The sequence below is a fragment of the Lepisosteus platostomus genome, chromosome 24 (genome assembly GCF_059453375.1).
Source record: "Lepisosteus platostomus isolate fLepPlt1 chromosome 24, fLepPlt1.hap1, whole genome shotgun sequence".
Classification (NCBI taxonomy): Eukaryota; Metazoa; Chordata; class Actinopteri; order Semionotiformes; family Lepisosteidae; genus Lepisosteus; species Lepisosteus platostomus.
The window spans coordinates 6,092,858-6,113,237 of NC_142634.1; the positions used below are offsets into that span (position 1 = coordinate 6,092,858).

At 39.7% G+C, this 20,380-nt stretch overlaps 1 protein-coding gene and 1 long non-coding RNA gene across 4 annotated transcripts in view; one reads left to right on the forward strand and one right to left on the reverse strand.

Annotated features, from left to right (window-relative positions):
• The window catches only part of LOC148641473 (uncharacterized), a 109,363-nt gene extending 105,939 nt beyond the window's left edge, over positions 1-3,424 (reverse strand). For both annotated transcript variants that reach the window (XR_015929771.1, XR_015929770.1), the window contains exon 1: positions 3,229-3,424. This is a non-coding gene — a long non-coding RNA (uncharacterized LOC148641473). The remainder of the gene's footprint in view (positions 1-3,228) is intronic.
• Positions 1,832-18,056, forward strand: tbx1 (T-box transcription factor 1). Of its 2 annotated transcripts, none has more exons than XM_088618011.1 (8): positions 1,832-2,510; positions 3,997-4,387; positions 10,362-10,463; positions 10,863-11,034; positions 11,970-12,125; positions 14,441-14,508; positions 15,029-15,129; positions 16,173-18,056. In XM_088618011.1, the coding sequence occupies exons 1-8, from the start codon at positions 2,324-2,326 to the stop codon at positions 16,556-16,558; spliced, it is 1,563 nt and encodes a 520-aa protein (XP_088474137.1). In that variant the 5' UTR covers positions 1,832-2,323; the 3' UTR covers positions 16,559-18,056. The 2 variants fall into 2 exon arrangements, with proteins under 2 accessions (XP_088474137.1, XP_088474136.1); XM_088618010.1 differs by having other exon boundaries at positions 1,833-2,510; positions 4,048-4,387.
• The last annotated feature ends 2,324 nt before the right edge of the window (positions 18,057-20,380 follow it).

Below are 20,380 nucleotides of genomic sequence, written 5' to 3' on the forward strand. Positions count from 1 at the left end.
TCTTCCGACATGGAAATGATGAAGTGTGTTGGTATCATGGGCAACATCACACAGGTTAGAAAAGACAAGGCGAAAATATAAGCCTGTACCTGAGCGATTTTAATTTACCTTGGTTGAAAGGAAAAACAGAATTTGAAGATTTAAAGTAATAGTTACTGGCTAACACACCCCTTTCAAAAGGAAGGATAAGGAAGCTTGACTGTTCATTCAAAATAATAATGTAACTGACTTGACTGTGAAAACTTATACCATTCTTATTTAAAATACAAAACAGTTGACTATACTACACAGGTCTAATACAGCACGTATCTAAACCTCGCGTTGTTAAATGTATCGTATAAAAAACACTGAAAATTGGGGACATGCATATCGTCCATACACCCCTAAAAAGGTCTTATGCTGTCGAGAGGCTTGGTGTTGAACGTCCCTGCTTCTGTAGACATTCGATTGCTTTATAAGGTGGATAATCAAGGCTGTTCAGATGTTTTATACCTTCGTTTGCATCTACGCCTAATAATTGATTTTTGTTAAGCGATATCCCCAATGCAATCCTATCGTTTGTCTATCCAGCGTGCGAATACAAATAAACACTTAAAACAAATATTTTTTTTAAGTAGAAAGTAAATCCGAATTATCACTAACTAGGTTATCTCATTAGCGGATATCCAACTGGCTGTCTGTGTTATCATAGCGCTTAAGTGTAAATTAGATTCTATCTAAACATCCAGGAGCTCCACAAAACATAACTTTTGTTACTATTAATTATTTATGAACCTTGATAATCCGATAAGTAGTCAGCATTTTAGAACGGCAATATTATATCTCGGAGACGTTCAAGAAAACTACACCTCCTGTCTTACGTGGGGACGCGTTTGCTATTTGTTGATTCTGCAACACACATTCTGACCTTAGTTTATCGATTATAAATCATCACCACTCAGATTTCAGCCTTGGGACAAACAAATAAATTGTGTTTATTTAAATAGATCAATTGCATGAAAGTTAAAAAATAAAGTCTAAAAATGAAACTCCTTTAGCCTTTCACAAAAAAAAACTACCAACTCGTTTGCAAAAATAGAAAGGTGAACCAATTTTAAATAAGGTCAACACTTATTTCACATGTTATAATTTCCACTCGTAGGTCATGTGCAGGGGATAGAAACGCCATGCTTCAGAACCTGGAATCACAAACAAAATAATACGATTTTTTTTCGCATAATACATTCATTTAGACACGCTGGCGATAAGTGCTACAGGCCCTCACCGTGAATTTAGGTTGCCATCGATATTGATTAGCCATTAGGAGTCAAATTGTTTGTCTCTAATGATTTCATGCGTTTCCTTTGACTTGAAAGAGCAGACGTCGATGTGCGCCTTAAACGCAATTAATAATGATAAAAATTAAAGGAATATCCACTCATTTTTATTGTCTACCAACTCATCTAAGTTTACTTACCCGAGTTACTTTTTGTTGCTTCGAATTACACATTACGTCTATCCTGTTCTAAGAAATAAGGAGCAAAATTCAACACAGATCGATAACCTCTAATAACATGAACTACTCCTGTTTAATCGGTAACATAAAATATTAACTTTCCTTAAATTCGTCGAATGTATCCAGCCAGGCAGCATTTCAACTAAAAACTGAAAAGATAATACATAATGAATAATTTAAAAAAAAAACGTTCACGGTACCACGGCAATAAATCTGATTTGCTGTTTTTACTGTATTAATGAAGCCGGACATCCTCAGTGACGTTCAGGGTTTTTTCGCAGTGAATTCAAATTTGGTGCTGTGATTGACAAGGTCCTATTCAAATAAAACATCCCGTGGAAAGCATGCACACTTTTTTTTCTAGCTCTGCACGGGAGGCGTGGAGCTCTCACATTTGACATACTCTCTGCAGTAGCTTCTCTCCTTAAGGCAGACTAGCAAACTCTTATGACATCATCCAGCCACTGAATGGGGGGAGTTCGCGTTTAAAGGAACAACTTTTGTGGATAAATCACTATTAAAAATACAGCGAGACGCATCTCAAGCCAGCGTTATGTTTCAGAATATCGATTTAGTAGACCAGATGAGCACTTTGTCGTGCTGACAGATACTTTTAAGCTTGTCCGCGGGAATAATTTGTTGTTTTGAAAACAGTTGAGTACACTGTAAAGCCCCAAAGGGCCGCTTCAGCGAAGTCTGTAGCGTTGTCTTCTTATCCTAGTTTTTAATGTACATTTATGTATCTTTCCTGTTCGGATATTTGTTGGTTGGGGATAGCGCTGTAAGTGGTCAGGGAGAGACTGCTTTTCTCGACTGAAGTTTTCGCCTATGGACGACTGCAGTCCTCTCTCTCCAAAGGCAAACGCTTTCAGTATTGCCTCTCTGATTTCAGCGGCAGAACAAGCAGGAAACACAGCATTTGAAGAGCTCGGCACTGGCCTGGACAAGCATTACCAGCATAGCAGCTATAGATCCCTTAAAATGCATTACAGTACTGTCACCAGGGAAATGGAAGGTATGATTAAGATCTTGACAGCAGACATTTGTTTACTGCAGAATAACTATGTTAGTTCTATAGTCATAGTACCTTTGTAGCATGCAACTGTGAAATACTATTGCTGAGATGTCTTGCAAGTAACTAGGCATTAATGAATTTTACTGGAGTCTGTGCACATTTTGAAGTTCTTCCAAAAGGTAACAGCATGCTGTTTTAAAGTGAAATCTGATCGAAAAATGCATTCTCAAATGCAGAGTAATTGGGGGAAGACGGGATCAAAGATAGATGAATGATGTACAGTATATCTCTGTGGTGCTATGGTAAAATATGAGCATAGTGACTTCCAAAGGTTCAATAAATACTTCAATTATGGGGAACCTTTTTTTAACCCTTTCTTAATTTGTGCTGTGCTGTACGGGCTTCTGCTTTCGTTATCACAACGCTACAAATGCAGGTGATAATATAGGGGATACTATCCCATAGGAGTAACGATGCAAACTATCGAAATGAGGGGAGAAGGGGGCGGGGGTATAGGGGCACGGGGGCGTATTGTATGGACAGCAAAAATGTATAGATAATGTAAAATTAGGTAACTCGCGACAGACGCATTGTCAATTGCACTGCATTTAACCAGGCGCTGAGTTGTTAATACACGTTCGGAAACTGAATGGCGAATTCGATCACCTTCATACATTATAGGTGATCATTAGTTCATGTACAATAGGTGTTTATTTACCTTGTCAAAGGGCACTCCGTAGTGCCAGTAAGCAGTCCTATTGTCCGAGAGGGTCGTTGTGGGCGATGCCCTTTATCCGAGAGTAAATGGGTGCCGGAAAGCCCATTAAAAGGGGCGCACTTCTCTGTCAATCAACTTCGTCCCAAGGCGAGGAAAGGCACATTACCTGCAGTTCCTTATCTAAATAGAAATAAGAACCGGTTTTATCGTGAAGGGGAGGCCCTATGCAAAGATAAGAGGGAAGTCTGGATTGCGGTGTTGCACAGAGCAGTAGCGCAGCGTACAGACCGATTGGGACACTTCTCAGAAATCTGTTCAAGGGAGCGCCTGTGCGGGAAAGCTACGAAATTAAGAGCTCTCGCTCTTCTTCTTTAAATAATAAATCTCGACACAGATATAAGTATTTTTCTATTTTAAAAAAAACGGACTCTGCAAATTGTATTACTTGCCCTTCGGATGTAAGTTCAATGTTTCGTTGACAAAGAACTCTGCGCAGGCTAGGTGGTCTTGTAAATCTTCAAGCCAACAGATCATTTTGAGAGAAAAAAAACTGTAAACCGGAGGAGACACTACAGCGGAGATGAATGGAAAGACCTTTTAGACTTACGGAAAGGATATTTTTAAGTGATCGGTTTGGGTCTTTACAGTTTGTTTAAGAGCTGGTCGTTCTTTAAAACAAGAAACGAGCTTTCCCCCGTTCGTATTTTACCTAACAAGAGCGTACCTACAGAGAAGGAAAAGTGAGACCGGGTTTTGGAATGATTTCAGCAATTTCCAGTCCGTGGCTGACCCAGCTCTCCCATTTTTGCGATGTTGCAGCATTCACAACCAGCAGCCTCAGCAGTCTTAATGCGCCCGGGAGTTACCACCTCTCGCCTTCCCCAGGGGACCCGTACAGCCAGCATGAACCCCACTACGAGCCCTGCTCGGCCGCCCAGCACAGCTACAACTACACGGGGTCGAATCCGGCCCAGGCCCAGCAGAACGACAGCGGAACTTCCAACTGCTCCTCGTCATCCTCAAACTCCACTCCGAACAGCAAGCCTCCGGTGAAGAAGAACCCCAAAGTGGCCAACATTAACGTGCAACTGGAGATGAAGGCTCTCTGGGATGAATTTAACCAACTTGGAACAGAGATGATCGTAACCAAAGCTGGAAGGCAAGTAAATTAATTCATATCTAATTTGATCATATCTGATAGTTTTACAGAGGTGGTGTAATTCGGATTACACTGTCATGCCTGTAGCACAGAACAAAATAAAGGTTTCTGTCTGTTGGGGATTATGAAAGACAAGCCTTGTCTTCATATTTTCTGGTCTTTTAAGGTCCGATCAATTCCTCGTAGATGAGAAAATAGAGTTAAAAAATATTACAAGGACAATATAACTTTCTCCCTATTCAACAAAAACACATACATGCAAACCACTGCATTTTAACTGTCAGTGAATTTCTTAACATTATATTTATGACGGAGAATATTTCTAATTTCGAATACGTATTGCTTTTTACACGCCACTGGAAGGTAATGTTTCCCACATAATCAAATTGAAAATAAAATAATTCAATGACTTCCTGAAAAAGCATTTTAAAATGCATTCCTGCTGGTCGTCACAGACTCCTATATATAAATATTTTGCTTAAATTTACCGAAGCTATATAAGACTGTGACATTATCTATTTCGTATTTTATATAGAATGGCTGATGCGTTTAATATGCATGTAGAATAAGGTTTACACATAAAAATGTTTAAACGATGAAACTGAAGGTGAAGAAAATTAGAAGGCAACAAATCCACTTTATTATTAAAGAGGTGCAAATCCGTTAATATTAACGTATAATCTATACGAGACTCTTAATATTATAAATAAAAACATGTTATAATGCAAAACGTAAACCATTAAAGATACGAAGAACTACACTGATTATAATAAGGTTTGCTGAAAGTGTCGGTGTGTTATAGAACGTACCCTATATCGGCCAATTCCAGTCAAAACATTTTTCCTTAGTATAATCCAGACAAGCTTTGCATAAACATTTATTGCAGTGATGATACAATGGAGTTAAATAAAATTATAAGTGGCTGTAAGTACACACTTTTCATTAATAAACACATAAACACGGAGCTTTAATTACAAATATCATCTGCAAATGTATGTCTGGATTTCGCCCGAAATGCTTTTTAAGAAAAATGTCTTTATTGGAGAATTGTCTAAGGTGGGTTGCTATAATTTATGGTTCGACAGTGGTTTAAAATTGTTAACTAAGGTACTGTCTTCAGGTACTGCCTTGTAAATGGCAGTTAAATATTCTGCTTGAAACAACTATTAAACTCCACTATTCCGACAAGTTCAAGCGATATTACAGTTTATTGAGCTCCACCTGCACTTCGCTAATTTACAACACCACGATTATATGCAACGAGTACAATTAATTTTATTAGAAAATGTTAAAAGACGCAAAAAAGAGAACAGAATTAACTTCAAGATTAGTTACGATCACTTTCTAGTGTTTTTTTTTCCAGATCAGCTACTGTTGGCCTAAAGCCTAAAACTTTTCAAACATATTCATCAAAATATTTATTGTGATTGTCTCTGTAAAGAGTAGGGACACATCACATTTACGTAAAACACTACATATAATTTCTATCTATGTAAGTGCACGCTTTAGATATCATTGGGAATATATTTCAAGTTGAATCGTTTAAAACGCATAGGCCTACAAATAAAACATCAACTTGCTTTACTTTTAAAATATCTTTTAAAATTATTTCAGCCGTTTTCAAAACCCAGGTGAAGTGTTTAGTAAGGGATCCATATATATGTCTGTGTGTTTACACATATACCAGTAATTAATCTGTCTCCTTCTCATCCCAAAATAAAGGCTGTACGTGTAACACAGCCTACACATTTTTTATGATCCTTCTGTGGTCTTTTCATGTCATAAGACGTTATCCTTAGAAAATCCTTTAGACAAGAGAGGATGCAGCACGAGTCCCGCAGATTGTAAAAACAGATACAATTCTTCATGGCTTTGCTCGGGGTATGACCTGCTGTTCCGATTGCTAATTCCCTCAATTTCTCCAGCACAAGGGAGAGAGACCCACTTGTTCGCTGTTCCTGTTAAACGCGCTCTTGAGATTTAAATGCAAAAGTAAATAAATGTATTGATTACTCGATTGATTGGTGATCCACGTCTCTTTTCCACAGCGGGGGTCATTTCTAACTCCGTAACAAGGTCATATCATGAACAGTAAATGCACAGGCCTCTTTTTTTCTTTTCTTTCTGCTTGAGTGAAGACTTGCAAGCTATGGCCGAGCCTAGGAAAATCTTGCGCACTTTATTTCCTCTCCAGTTTAAAATGTGAAATTACACTTTTGGTTATGGAAGTGGAAGATGGGGAGGCTTAGAATCCAAACCGATTCCTATACAAATAAAACATAATTAACACAAAATCGTTTTTTCCGGCTGATTACCAAGTAATGCGAATTTCAACGTATTTGATGACTTCTCGGAAGTCAGTGGAGATCGTAAAAAGTAGTGCAGGATCGTGTAACCCTGTGTATTGAATTTACTATTTAAAATATTTGTGTAAACATGAGATGGACACCATTATAAAATTGTTGCTGTGTCTGTTTTTTTTTTTAGGGCAGCGCAGCTAATACAATATTTGTATTCGTACAGTATGCATTTAAACATCTGGTGGTACGGACAGACTTTGGTTATTTTCCAAATACATTTACCCCTGCCTTAACGTTGGTGATTATTGTAAATTAAGCGGACCTAGACGTGTTACTCATAAACCATTTGAAACCCTTTAATTTGAAGAAAATACTTCAGTTCTCATTTTGAATTTCATAACTAGTTACAACTTAGTTCTTAAGATTCCCGGGGCTAATAAATAAACCTGACAAATGCTTTGGCATCATGACCTATAACGCTCAGAGAAGACGGTGTTCTGCGCGATTCTGTGCTAAAATCAACACCCACTGACAATTGCAGGTTTTGTTTCTTATCCCAAAGCGCTGGCTTGCCGCTTTAACTCCACCTCGCGTTAACAAGGACAGGCTAACTGCTATCGATTATCGGTTTCTAACGCACAACGGTGTCGTTCCTCTTTAAACAATCGACAATACTGTTTATTAAGTCTTTATCAGGAGCTACATCCTTCATGCCCCGGTCATGAATTTTGAACAGCCCCAGCTCCTAAAATGTAGGCCCCACCATCTTTGCAGCCAATTATAAACCTTGGGTAAAAACTGTTCCCCCGATTCATGCAAAGTCTTCTGAAAGGCACACGGACTGCTTTAAATCGATACTTCTGAATACTTTTTCATTTCTTTGCGCCTATTTTGATCTGTGAAATTTCCATTTTATTTGAGAGAACCATACTTTCTACAACCTCCTACTAGATGTGAATTATTGCTAGCTACAGAACTGTAGAATAGACAAAAGAGGTCGGTTTGAATTATTTTTTAATAAGAACTTTTTTAATAGAGTTATATATGTGTGTGTGTGTGTGTATTGGACGTGTGGAGTGGGCGTACGAATCCTGAAATATAGGCGTGCTGTGCATTTATCAGCGAGTGAGGCGTTTTTATTCCTTAAGATAAACATTCCCCACCTGACGCGTAAACACGCTGAACAAACACAGCCGGGAGATTCTGGCTGAATCTTCGGATTCTGGCTGCAAAAAAGACTGAATACAGTGATTATGTGTCGCGAGTCTCAATGAGTTTAACTAGGTTACTAGTTCTCCTCCGTTCGTCTTCTCCATCTCCCTCTCTCTCGTCTGTTCACACTGTGCTTACTTCATCTGGCTCACAAAATGAATACTTTCTTGTGCAATGTTCACCTTTCCCAAAGAAAAGCGCACAGTGCTGTGTTTTAAACATATTCACTCATCGCCCTCCTCTCTGGAGCAGTGCAGGCCATCACAGAAGTAAGGGAACGCGTTCACTCGCCTTCATTGCCATAAGATCTCCAGATTTAAGTTCGGGAATGAAATCGTATAAGCATCACAGACACCAAAACGATTGGCAAGAAAAATACAAAATAAAAATCATTCAGGCAATGATTTGGCATTATAATTTACTGTCTGGAAATGCTCAGACAATTTTAAAATGAGGCTCGAGATTGGACATGCTATGTTATGCAATCTAAATTACTTCTATTTGCATGTTACGTTTTTATGTCCTACTTAGGTCATATATCGTACAGAGAAAAACTATTCTGACAGTGTCAGTTTTTATCATTGCTATAAATCGGTTATATCTGGATTTCAATAAATTATAATGTGTATCTAACCGTGCACAATTGAAGTAGCCTTAAAGAATTAAATACAAGTCTCTCTACTCCACGTATTTCCTTGACTTGCCTTTCGGGTAACTTCTGACCTATTATTATCACCAGTATTAGCAGCAGAGGGCCCGAGATATAAAAATGTGACTGACAGCTGTCAGACTGGGACTCGGTGCCCCGTTAGCCTTGGCCAGTTGCTTCTCGCCGAGTTCCACCTGCCTCTCTCTCCGTCCCTCTTGGATGTCACTACGGAGCTCATTTGTCATTTCCAAGACACTGAAGAATACAGACTCCAGACTAAAGGCAATTTAACTGCTACTTTAGCCTCACCTAGCCACAGCTTTTGAACTGAATGGCGAGTAATGTTAATTGAGCACCAGCTTCAGGATCACTTTACCAGATGCAGTGGGGTTCACTTTCTACAACCGCAGCTGAACTTTTCTCAAAACGTACGAGCCATGAGAATCATTCAAACTCCAACATATCATTGGATTTGCAAAATAAATCAGGCGCACAGAATGTGTTTTTGCCTGTATCGAGACGGTGATTTAGCTGCTGTACATTAAAGTAAGCTTCCACGTGCACTTTGGAATCAAAGTATCAAAAGTATCAAAAGTATCAAAGTGTCTTTTCACCTTTTAAAGGGAAAATAGTTTAATGCAACTACTGAGTTAATGACCGCTAATTAATTACTTACTGCGAAAATTAAGTGATTTGGTGGCTGCCTGCTACAGTGTGCATAAAAGATAGCAAGATCTCGCGAAACACTTTTAGAAAAGCTTACCTTTTATAAGGACAAGGCTCCGTTTCTTCGGTGCGCAGTTCTGTAACGGTTTCAAGGGCGTGCATCTCCACGCCAAACCCCTCAGTGCGTTTAAGGCTGAGAAAAAGAAAAGCAAATCACTTTAGCCATTAAAGAAATTTTGCGAATATATAGTCGATAACTTCAGACTTTCGCATGAATTCCAATATAAATAGTAAAGTGTATTTTATTTTGAGAAAATATAGCACTTTATGATTTCTTTAAAAAACAGATCTTTTTATTTTATATTATTTACGTATTAAGATATTGATTTTTGATGTGATAAGGGAAGGCTATAAGACAATATGATTTTAGCATTTAACTGCCTAGTGCAACTTTAAAAACATACATTATCTAAAGGTCTGCTTTGTTTAGTGTTATCGTTTTAAGTAAATGGTTGTTAATACTTTACTGGATTGGAGCACAGAACAACATTAAATTACGTGTTGTGATACAGAATCTACCATGCTTTTAAACTGCGTGGTGTTGTTTACAATACCTTTATTATTTATATCCCACTTGAATCAATGAATTAACAGCGGAACTGTCAACTGAGCTCAATTAAAATGGAATTATGCAAATCCTGACAAATTATAACGACGAATTTGGTTTAATTATGTCTCCTAAATAATGTATATATCTTAAACCTGTAATATTGTAACAAGTCGTTCTGTGTATGCCTCCTCTCGTTTATCAGAGCAATGTGTTTAGTTATGATCTGGTAGTTCCATATTTCACTGTTGTGTGATTTCCTGAAAATGTTACTCACTATCAGTTAGTTTTACATCTAAATACAGTAAATAAAAAGTGGTTTATTGCTCCGCGTATCATTGAGTGACAAAGAAACGATGGACAATACCACACATGAAATATAATGAAATTGAGGACCTTATCACTTCACTTTTTATGGAGCAGCGATGATGATGGTACTAATAGTAATTATTATATATAATTAATAGATGGCTTTTGGCAGATAGCACTGTAAAAACCAGCAAATAAAATTAATCAGTGTGTTTTTCTTTAATCTTTTAGGAGAATGTTTCCTACGTTTCAAGTTAAAATTTTTGGAATGGATCCTATGGGAGACTACATGCTCTTAATGGATTTCTTACCAGTAGACGATAAACGATACAGGTAAGCTAAGCTGAAAGCAAACACACGATAAATACGCAGAAGGACGAGCAAATACTCGCATGGAAAATTTGAAAGAGGGCTCTCCTTTTGTGATCAATTTAGCACTGCCCTTTCTGCACTTACAATGTAATTCTTCTGTACTACTGCAATCGCCATCATCACGGTCGTCTTCGTTTCCGTGTTGATTAAAAAGCTCGAAATAGGAAAAGAAGTCGGGTATTTTGAAAGGCGTGCCAATAGACACATCTGAGAAAAACACGCAACAAAAATAAAGTTTGAACCAGTTTAAAAGCGTGCGCTTCCGTAACCAATGAAGTAGGTGTGCAGATGCTTTTCTTTTCTACAGCGTTACGCACAAGCTCATGGTGTTTTGTGTGTCTTTTTCTGTATTTTTCTAAGGTATGCCTTCCACAGCTCCTCTTGGCTGGTAGCGGGAAAGGCCGATCCAGCCACGCCGGGCAGAGTTCATTACCACCCCGACTCCCCCGCCAAAGGGGCCCAGTGGATGAAACAGATCGTGTCGTTCGACAAACTCAAACTGACTAACAATCTCCTGGACGACAATGGGCACGTAAGTGTCTTCTGACGTCTCTCCATAACCCACCGGAAATGACTCCCAGAGCACCTTGAGGTGGCGCTCGCGAGGAGACGACACCAGAGAAAGAGGAGCGATTGATCGGCTTACTATCATGACCATACATCGCTAATCGTTCTGCTGACCAGTATCGAGCAGGGAATGCTGTCTGCGCGCAGCCCGATTACAGAGAATGTCCACCGATGCGTGTCGTAAACACCACGCCAAGACATCCCACATAGAAAACTGGCCTGCTAGCTGCCAGAAAAGGGATGTCTCTTGACCCACAGTTAGACCCCGCTACTGTATAAACGGTGCATGGGTATTGTGGACAACAGTGCATTGTCTTCAGTAAATGGGATGCAAATTCCCTTTGAACTAATTTTAATTGCTAGTGCATTTTGGGAATGGAGTGTTTAATAGTGTATGCAAGGAACCTGTGGTTTCACAAATCAAAAAGAGATTCACTTGGAACTAGTGTTAAGATACCCATTATACAAGGCACAATTTAATAAGACACAAGGATACGACTAAGTCTGCGTGTCTAAGGGCCACCCTAGACCCCTCGAAAAACGGAATAAGTCAATATCGCATTTATTAACAGTTAAAAACTAGATGCCATGAACACTCCGTCAAACCAAAAATCAAAACATCCAATAAAAGCTGTATAAAGAAACATGTTCTGTCTGTTTCATTCAATTTCATCCAACAAACTCCAGACCTTTCAATAAGATGCACTGAATGGTGGGGAAGAAGAAATTGCTCACAGAAAAAAGACAGGCCTACGGAAACATGTAACTTTATTTTGATTGATGGGTTCAGGCGATAATTAAAAAGCTCTCTTTATCTATCTTCAGTGCGTTCACTTACTATTAAGTTATCCACTACTGGGCAAATACTAAGCTTTTTTTTTTTATTTCCTTCTGCTTTAGATCATCTTGAACTCCATGCACAGATATCAGCCACGGTTCCATGTGGTCTACGTGGATCCGAGGAAAGACAGCGAAAAATATGCTGAAGAAAATTACAAGACATTTGTATTCGAGGAAACTCGGTTTACAGCCGTCACTGCTTATCAGAATCACAGGGTACGTACCGGGGCCTGTTACCAGCAGGAACCTCAACATTATAAAAAAAAAAAGGTTTAGATGTATGGAGACCTGTCAAAAACGCTGGATAATCATTTGTACGACGACATTATATAACTTGTCAGGTCTTGGCAAGTGACTTAAAATTTAAACTCTTAAATATTCTATTCACAGACAAGATAGAAACCAGAAATCAACTGCACGTTTGTTTAAGTGCTAAATAAGTTAATTCTAACTTGAACAAGCCAAATTTACGAACGAAATATATTTTTGAAAGTTTAAACTGGCTGGGCGGCAGGTTTTGTTACGGCTACATTCTGTCGCTGAGTCATTTTCCGGATTTTGCTTTTGCACGGAATCTAGGCTTCACACGGACTTCAGATGAAATAGGAAAGACAATCAGACAAAGTCATTTCTCGGATTCTTCCTCGTCATAATAGCCATCCTTTTAAAAATCATCAAATAACAGCAGGGCATGATCGCACTATCGCTCAACGGAAACAATTAAAAGATGAGGAAATACCTGTTTTAAATTCTGACCAGTAGATCTGCACTCTCCCACTCACATTTCCTTTCAATCGTCTTCGGGACAAAAGCTTTTCTGGTGTTGTTTTTAACATAGGAAAAATAAACCTGAATTACGGGGGCTCATAATCATTATGGAGGGAGATTCTTTTGTTCCCTTTTTAAATAAAAATCAATTTTATTGCTGAGACATCCTATATGGGTGTACTGGAAAAAAAACAGAACTTCTTTGTAGAGCTAAAGGCTTATTTTTGCTATCAAACCACGCAGCAATATACCTTGAGCCTGCCCCCACACATTTTTTTCTGTATCGATCTCTACGCCTTAACTTACAACCAAGACTTTTTATTTATTCCGAAAGCGGCGTGAGCATTCACATCAACACTATTGATGGCGCCAGACAGCACCCTGGGCACCTGAAATAACTTAAACCGCTCCTCTGCACTGAGGCTGCTCCGATTGCAACTGTTTATACGGCCACACAGAGCAGCTTTCATAAAATTAAACTACAAAGTAACTGGGAGCCGACTTTGTTTATTAGCGAACACTACTGTTATCAATAGAGTCCAGCGTTAAGCAAAAATAAAGAATGATCAAAATGTTTACCAATTGTTTTTCAATATGAAACACGTTACTACTGTACACAATTAAGGTGTGTCTAAAAAAAGGGGCGAGACAATTATCTCACCAGGCTCCTTGAAAACAAGTTACAGGATTCGTCACCTTCCAGAGAATTAAATTGAAACAAAATTTAAAACTTTTAAATAAAAAAAAATGAATGTTTCCCCCTCAAACATAAAAATAATGTTAATTTAAACAGAAAGGGCGAGGTTCCACACACGTCTACGGGTTCTGATTAAAACGATAATAAGAAACATCGGCGGTCAATGATGCAGACTCCAGGAAAATTCACTTAACGGTACTTGTACACCATTTTTCCCTCACAGAAATAAATGTTCTAAGCAATTATCTATTGAGGTTCATGACTACAACAAAACCGACCCCGTGCAGCAATACTGCCTTGTAGCAAAGAGCGAGCATTTTGCAAGATCACCGAAAGGTTGAATTCAGTAAATGAAGCCGAATTCAACCGGTCCCAGAGGAGCGACTGCTGCACACCGTGGTTCCCCCCTGAGCGCTGGCATTTCGCTGACGGCCCTGCACAGCTGCCTTCAGTCTTCCACTTTCTGCCCTTTCTGCCGCTGCGTTCTATCACCCTGACCCCTCGGTCTCAAACTGTCACTGAGGGGCTTAAAGTTTGTTTTTTAACTCATTCCGGAAATTCACGACCACATAACTTTATCCTCGGATGTGCAGAAAAGCACAAAACGCTGTATCTCATCAATTACTGTAAACGGACAGAGACCCACGTCTTATATATAGTACTATCACGTAGATATCTTTTATCTCTATTTCCAGAGAGGGAAATACTGATTAGTAAAAGAGGCTTCCTATAGTGAATGTATGCGATCACACAGAATTAAGAAGTTAAATAGCAAGTGTGCTTACGTTTTTTAAGGAAGTTGGGAAAATAAGACGAATTCAGTGGTACAACTGTAGATAGTTTTACGATAAGCAAGACAAATTTAAATTAAAACAGTCCCGATGGACATTTTACAATTTGCGCCTTAGACTTAGGTCTGCAGTAGGTGAACGAAAGGAAATGAAATGTTGTTAAACGAATGTTAGACGTGTCGCTCCTTCCTTTCTTTAGTTCGCTTTGTGCATTATTTAAGGTTATTATAAAATAATTATTTTCCCCTTAACATTGACTCTCTGCTTCCTTCCAGATCACGCAGCTGAAAATCGCCAGTAACCCCTTCGCGAAGGGCTTCAGAGACTGTGACCCCGAGGACTGGTGCGTGACCCGCGGAAATCATTCATTTCACACGAACAGCAGAACTCCACTTTAAGAACAACATAATTCCACTTCAATATTTGAAATGAAACATTCGTTGTTTTCTAAACATACATTATTAAACACAAACACATCCTTATTTTCTGGCCTGTAGACTGTGTTCTGTGTTGTGCACAACACCTTAATTCGGAAAAAAACAAACCATTTTCCCGAGGAGAAATATTGTGAAAAACACGCGTGAAGTAACATTGCAACAATTATCATGCTTAACCTCGCAGAAAACTAAGTGAATTGAAAAACACACAGGCTGAAAACAGTCTCCTTCGCTTTAAATAACGTACACATTCAAGCGCCTAACCGTATTCTGCTTTAAGACGGGAGGATTTCTTTAAACAAAGACAGTTCCTTAACTATTGTGGAGACCGTTAAGGTTGAACTTAATTCGCGTGTTTGTTTCTCGGTTGGGCGTATACCTAGTTTGGCAATTCAGGTTCCTCTCTTTCTCGTTTCCCTACGCCAGGCCTAGAAACCACCGGCCGGGATCTCTCCCTATCATGAGCGCTTTCGCCAGGACGAGAAACCCCATGTCGTCTCCTCCTCAGCAGAACGGAACAGAGAAGGGTGAGTGGCTCCCGCGGAGCTTCGTCTAAAATAATACAAATTCTCACAGCTTTGGGATAAAACTACTTGCCCAAACGGGCCACTGCTCTTGTGTGCTCGCCTAAGTGATTGCGTAGCAACGGCCACGTTTCCTGCGCACGGGGATTCAGCCCTGAGGTCGGACAACACAAGATTGCACTTGTGACTTTCCCCGAAACGTGGGGAAAAAAATAGACCAGTAATCTCGAAATAAAATACCACAGTGTTGTTGTTTTTCTAAGAGCACCAGTGTCTGAAACGCAATGATATTGTAGTCAGTGCTCCGTCGAAAACCCTCGGGTGTGAAGCGAACTCTTTCAATTAGTGATGAATTCATTCAGGTCGGTGTTAGGGACGGTGTATCAGATATGTCCGTTTACTCTTGCTGTCCTTCAGTACGCAGTGGTGAGAATACCTGCATGGGTAACCAGGAACTCAACGCTTCGGCCTCAATATTTTATGCGGATGTTGTCCCTAAATGGACAGCTAATATAAAACTAAAACTGAAAATAAAACTTAAAACGTAAAATAATGTAACGCTTACGGCCGACAGGCACTGTAAGAGCCGGCTTACCAGAGCGGTGATGTCGCCGCCCTTCCCTGTGATAGCAGGACTACAGCTAGTGTGCTGTGGAGAGATCTCTCTTTAGCTCACGGGGCTGGGTCCCTGCTGAGTAACGCGGGAGTCCAGGGTTCGAGCCCCCGACGGTGGGGGGCCGACCTAATGCGGCAAGGGCACCCGCCTGAACCCCCGTTGCGTTACAATATGTATTTTGAAATAATAACATATATTGTGTTTACTACAAATTTCATATTATGTATTCATATTTGGTCTATATTCATTATACGTTTTCAGGTCTTTAGTTGTGATGAGTTAGGTATGCAGTTTCCACTATCAAGGTACACCTTTTCATACCAGCTTGAGACTAAAAGAGGCAGTAAACCCATCCTCCCGAGTCTCGATTCTGATTTCCTCTCTCCAAACGGCCTGATCTCAAGTCCCCTGTGTGTGTGTTTTGGTTCAGAGGCAGACGGCAGACGGGAGTACGACCGGGACCCCAGCGGCACCCCCATCCACGCTGACCCGGCCCACCAGCTCATGTCCCGCGTCCTGAGCCCGGCGCTGCCCGTGCCGGGGGGGCTGCACGCCGTGCCCCTGACCGCGGGCCGACCCAGCCCCCCCCACGAACTGCGGCTCGACGGGCACCCGCAGGCCCCCGACACCCTCCACCACCACCCCTACAAGTACCCCAGCACCTACGAACACTACCTGGGAGCCAAGACCAGGCCTTCTCCTTACCCACTGCCCAGCATCAGGGGACACGGCTACCACCATCACATGAACCCAGCCACCGCCAACATGTACTCTGCTGCCAGCGCGCCTGCCAACTACGACTACGGTCCCAGATAACCCCCTGGCAACGATGGTCTGGCAGGCAGGAACTTGGGGAGAAACGGCGAAATGCGCCGATCGCCTGCACGGTTTCTGCAAACGGCAGTGTTACGACACCTGGGAGTGACCCTCTTGCGAATGGAATCACCTGAAAAAAAAAAAACTCCGAAATTGTTCAAGGAAAGGTGGTTTAAGAAATAGTGTCGTGTGTCGTCTAGGGCGGCACAGGACACCAGCGGATCATGTGACAACCCCCTCCACCCCTGCCCCACAGAGGGCTACCCATAAGGCCTTTTGAACCCATATCCCACAAGCATTCTTCAGCAGCACATCTGCACTGCTGGGTGTGGTGCAGACAGTAAGTGAGGTAAAGCAGAGAACAAGAGGAGTCTAATAAAAAGGATGATAGATAGCCACAGACTGGAATTGATGCACTTTTTTTCGCTTTAAAAACAAGCCATATGTTATACTCTTGAGCCCATCAAGCCTTTTAGGCCGAGGAGAGATCCGCGAGTTCAGCTCTTTGAAGATAACGCGGTTGTCTTCACTGTTGGTGTTGGCGAGAAAAAACGACGGGGTTTTATTTTGACAGTTCAGAATAACACAGGCAGCACCCAGGGAACCTCCTCGCGTAGCACGGACCAGCAGCGTCTCTTTGAAAAGGCAGACGGGAGATTTGTGCTCTGTGACACGAAGATGCTAAAAATTTTTTTACTGTAAACCCATAAAAATCGTTATCGCTGTTCTCTTTTAAACAAAGCCCTTAGACTGTCCAGAAAGCACGGAAACACAAGGTCCCATTGGAGACATTGTTAAACCGTTTAACAATAGATTTAACCTCTTCTTATAGGGGTTAAAAAAGTATTACATGGAAAATAATGTGAGGAAAAGGAATTGTATCCAATCCAAAGCCTATGTCAAGACACATGAGATTCAGTGTTTTTTTTCACAGCTTAGTTTGAACGCCAAGGACCACACATTGCGGTGTTTTTGCATTGCATCCAGAATATTCCGAGTGACCACAACATTTGGCAAATCTTTGTTGTCCATGAACAGAGTAATGAGAGCAAAGACAAGTGGACTTGCATAATATATATATATATGACAATGCACACATGGAATATATATATGAGTGTGTGTGTGCGCGTGCTTGTGTGCATTGTCATGTGATCTCACTGGAAAATGGAAAATTAAATTCCTTTTTACAGTGTACAGTATCATGCTAAATATATACCAGACCATATTCTATTCTCACAGTATACACACAGAATATACATTAATATAAACAGTGCCAAAGCATTGGTGTCGTTCTTGGAAATGAAGTCTGTATATTTATTGGTCAATGTTTTCCTATGAGGCAGAGTGATTTAAAAAAATCAAAACCATATTTTATGGATATCTGCAAACATGTAGATAATTGTAGATATGTGTAGATATATTTGTGTAGATAGTTCTTATTACTGTTTACATAAAATGAATTTGTTTGAACATGACTTTTATAAATGTTTTGAAAACATTACTGTCTTCTGTGATTAATTTAGATTTATGTCTTTTGCTATGAAGGTTGTAAAGACAAACATTAAACTCCTTTACAGTCTTATGCTTTATACATAGGCTAAGTCCACGACAGCGAGCCCAGTTAGGTAAATACGTTTTAAACTTCAATAATCCCTTTTCACCTCCCTAAAACCACATCTCTGCTAAAAATCCCTAAGTCCTGCTCGCACAACACACATAAAAACTGCATTCTTTTTCCCAGAGAGAAACACTTCTCATCAGAGGATTTAAAGAAATTCAGATTTAATGTAGAGATGTGTAAAGCGTGAAATTACTCACAGTGCTTACATTATGAGACTGATGTTATGTGCAGTTCAGACTGAGACGTACTGGGAAAGCTAAACCAACAGGTCCCTCTAGTTTTAAGTTCTCTTCCTCCTAGAGAAAAGATTCTCCGCATTCATTCACAAAGCAGAGCCGACTTTCCCTTGAACTTGCACAATGTCGTCATTCCGTGTAGAAGACTGGAATGCCGTCCTGTCAAAGACACTATATATATATGCACTCACAAATCACCCTTACGATGATCAATCATATTTCGGATCGGAAATCCACTGTATTTTTTTTCTTACTGTTCGGGAGCAGCTGGTGTCGGAATCCTGCAGGGGAAGGGACAGAAGCTGGGTTCGACCTCTGGCTGGTAATGACTTTCTGAAAGGTTAAAGGTTAAACAATGTTTCCCGCAGTTAAGGTGACACCTAATTGATCACATAATTTCTGTATTGGGAGCAAAACACCTTGACATGCGCAGTACCCTGAACGCCACACGTTTTTAGAGAAGACAGACTTTGTTACACGTTTCTGTTTAGAGACCTTCAGTGTGGGTAACTCAAAATTACTACATGTAAAACGTGTTAGATGATAAATTCAACAAACTAACCAGCATACGCGACAAAAACTGTATTTCTTAAAAATGTCAATTAATATACGTGCTAGTGCATTTAAAAATGACGGTATGTTTCTGCGATGCATCAGTTACTGTATGATGATAAATTAGTTCTTAGTTTTTATTAAATAAAATCCCATTCTAGAAAGGGAGATATGTTTTAAAAACTGGCGATATGCTCTTACACCAAAAAGAACTTATAAATCCGCAACAATTCTCTTTTATTAGGTTGTTGTCATGTAAAAAAGATTTTTGAGTAATATTTTTGAATGTTATTTCCCTTAAAATAGTCGTGGCCCAGATTTTTTCTAAATAAAAAAACGGACCTTTCAAATACAAAAAACATTTTAATAATAATAAAATAATAACAATAATACAAGATTATTACAAACTAAGAGAAAACCTTTAGACCGACTGCGGCTATTAGACATTATTAGACATTATCTTGTAACGCATACAGCCATTGCGTCAGCTGAGCATATCCTAACTAAAACCTTGCAAACGGTACTATTAATGGGACTAAAAATAACGTTTCCATTAAAGAATGTAGGCTAGAGGAAAAAATGACTCGGGTTTCCAACGAAACCAAACCTTGGCCCCGTGTTTTGGTTCAATTCATATCCATTTATAGTTGGATAGTTGGCTCTCTGAGCTACACAAATTGTTAATAATAACGTTCGTAATTTCAAAATAGATAAGATTTTTTTACATTGCTGTTCCTGTCCCTTCTTAAATTGTTGATGTGAGTTTGTATAGTATATTTCTAAACAAACATAATGGCATTGTTATTGTTGTTAAAGGGTTGTATTTTGTTTGCTTAACAAACAAAAAAAAAAGTCAAACACAGAGACTCCTGGCGAGACTTGGGCAGTATTCTTGGTTACTCTTCAGGACTGGAAGGACCCGAGAAGCCTGTGGATTCAAACCCTATTAGTCCCACAAGATATTCACTCAGCTGTATAATCCGGTCTCCAGGGTCAGCCGTGTACATGAAAATTGTTTTATAATTGGCTCACCCTGTCCAGTAAGGGAATCAAAATTAGTCAAACCCACAACAGAATTCTGATCAGACCATTTCACGATCATTTGAACGCAAAATACTTGGACTGTACATTTTGGAATATGATATTCTGTATCTATTCAGCCTATTGAAAAGCCCCAGCGGGATAAATGAAACGTAATTTCGATTAACTGCCGTTCTCCTGGGTTCATATCGTCTTAAAATATTTTAGTTGGGTTTTTTTTAAGTTGACATATGCCCAAACTAACCGATTTAGTATCTCGGGGACGTGCTGTAACAAAAATAAAAATGTTTTGCACGCACACAAACCCCAGCAGTCCAGACCAGACAGTTAATGATAAATACTTGAGGATGAATCAGAAGGTCTTTTTTCTTT

Excerpts from the sequence above, each read along its gene's own strand:
- tbx1 (XM_088618011.1), top strand. The coding sequence starts at position 2,324 with ATGGACGACTGCAGTCCTCTCTCTCCAAAGGCAAACGCTTTCAGTATT. Across the intron at positions 14,509-15,028 it reads GACTGTGACCCCGAGGACTG|GCCTAGAAACCACCGGCCGG; the intron begins GTGCGTGACCCG and ends TCCCTACGCCAG. Across the intron at positions 15,130-16,172 it reads GCAGAACGGAACAGAGAAGG|AGGCAGACGGCAGACGGGAG; the intron begins GTGAGTGGCTCC and ends GTTTTGGTTCAG.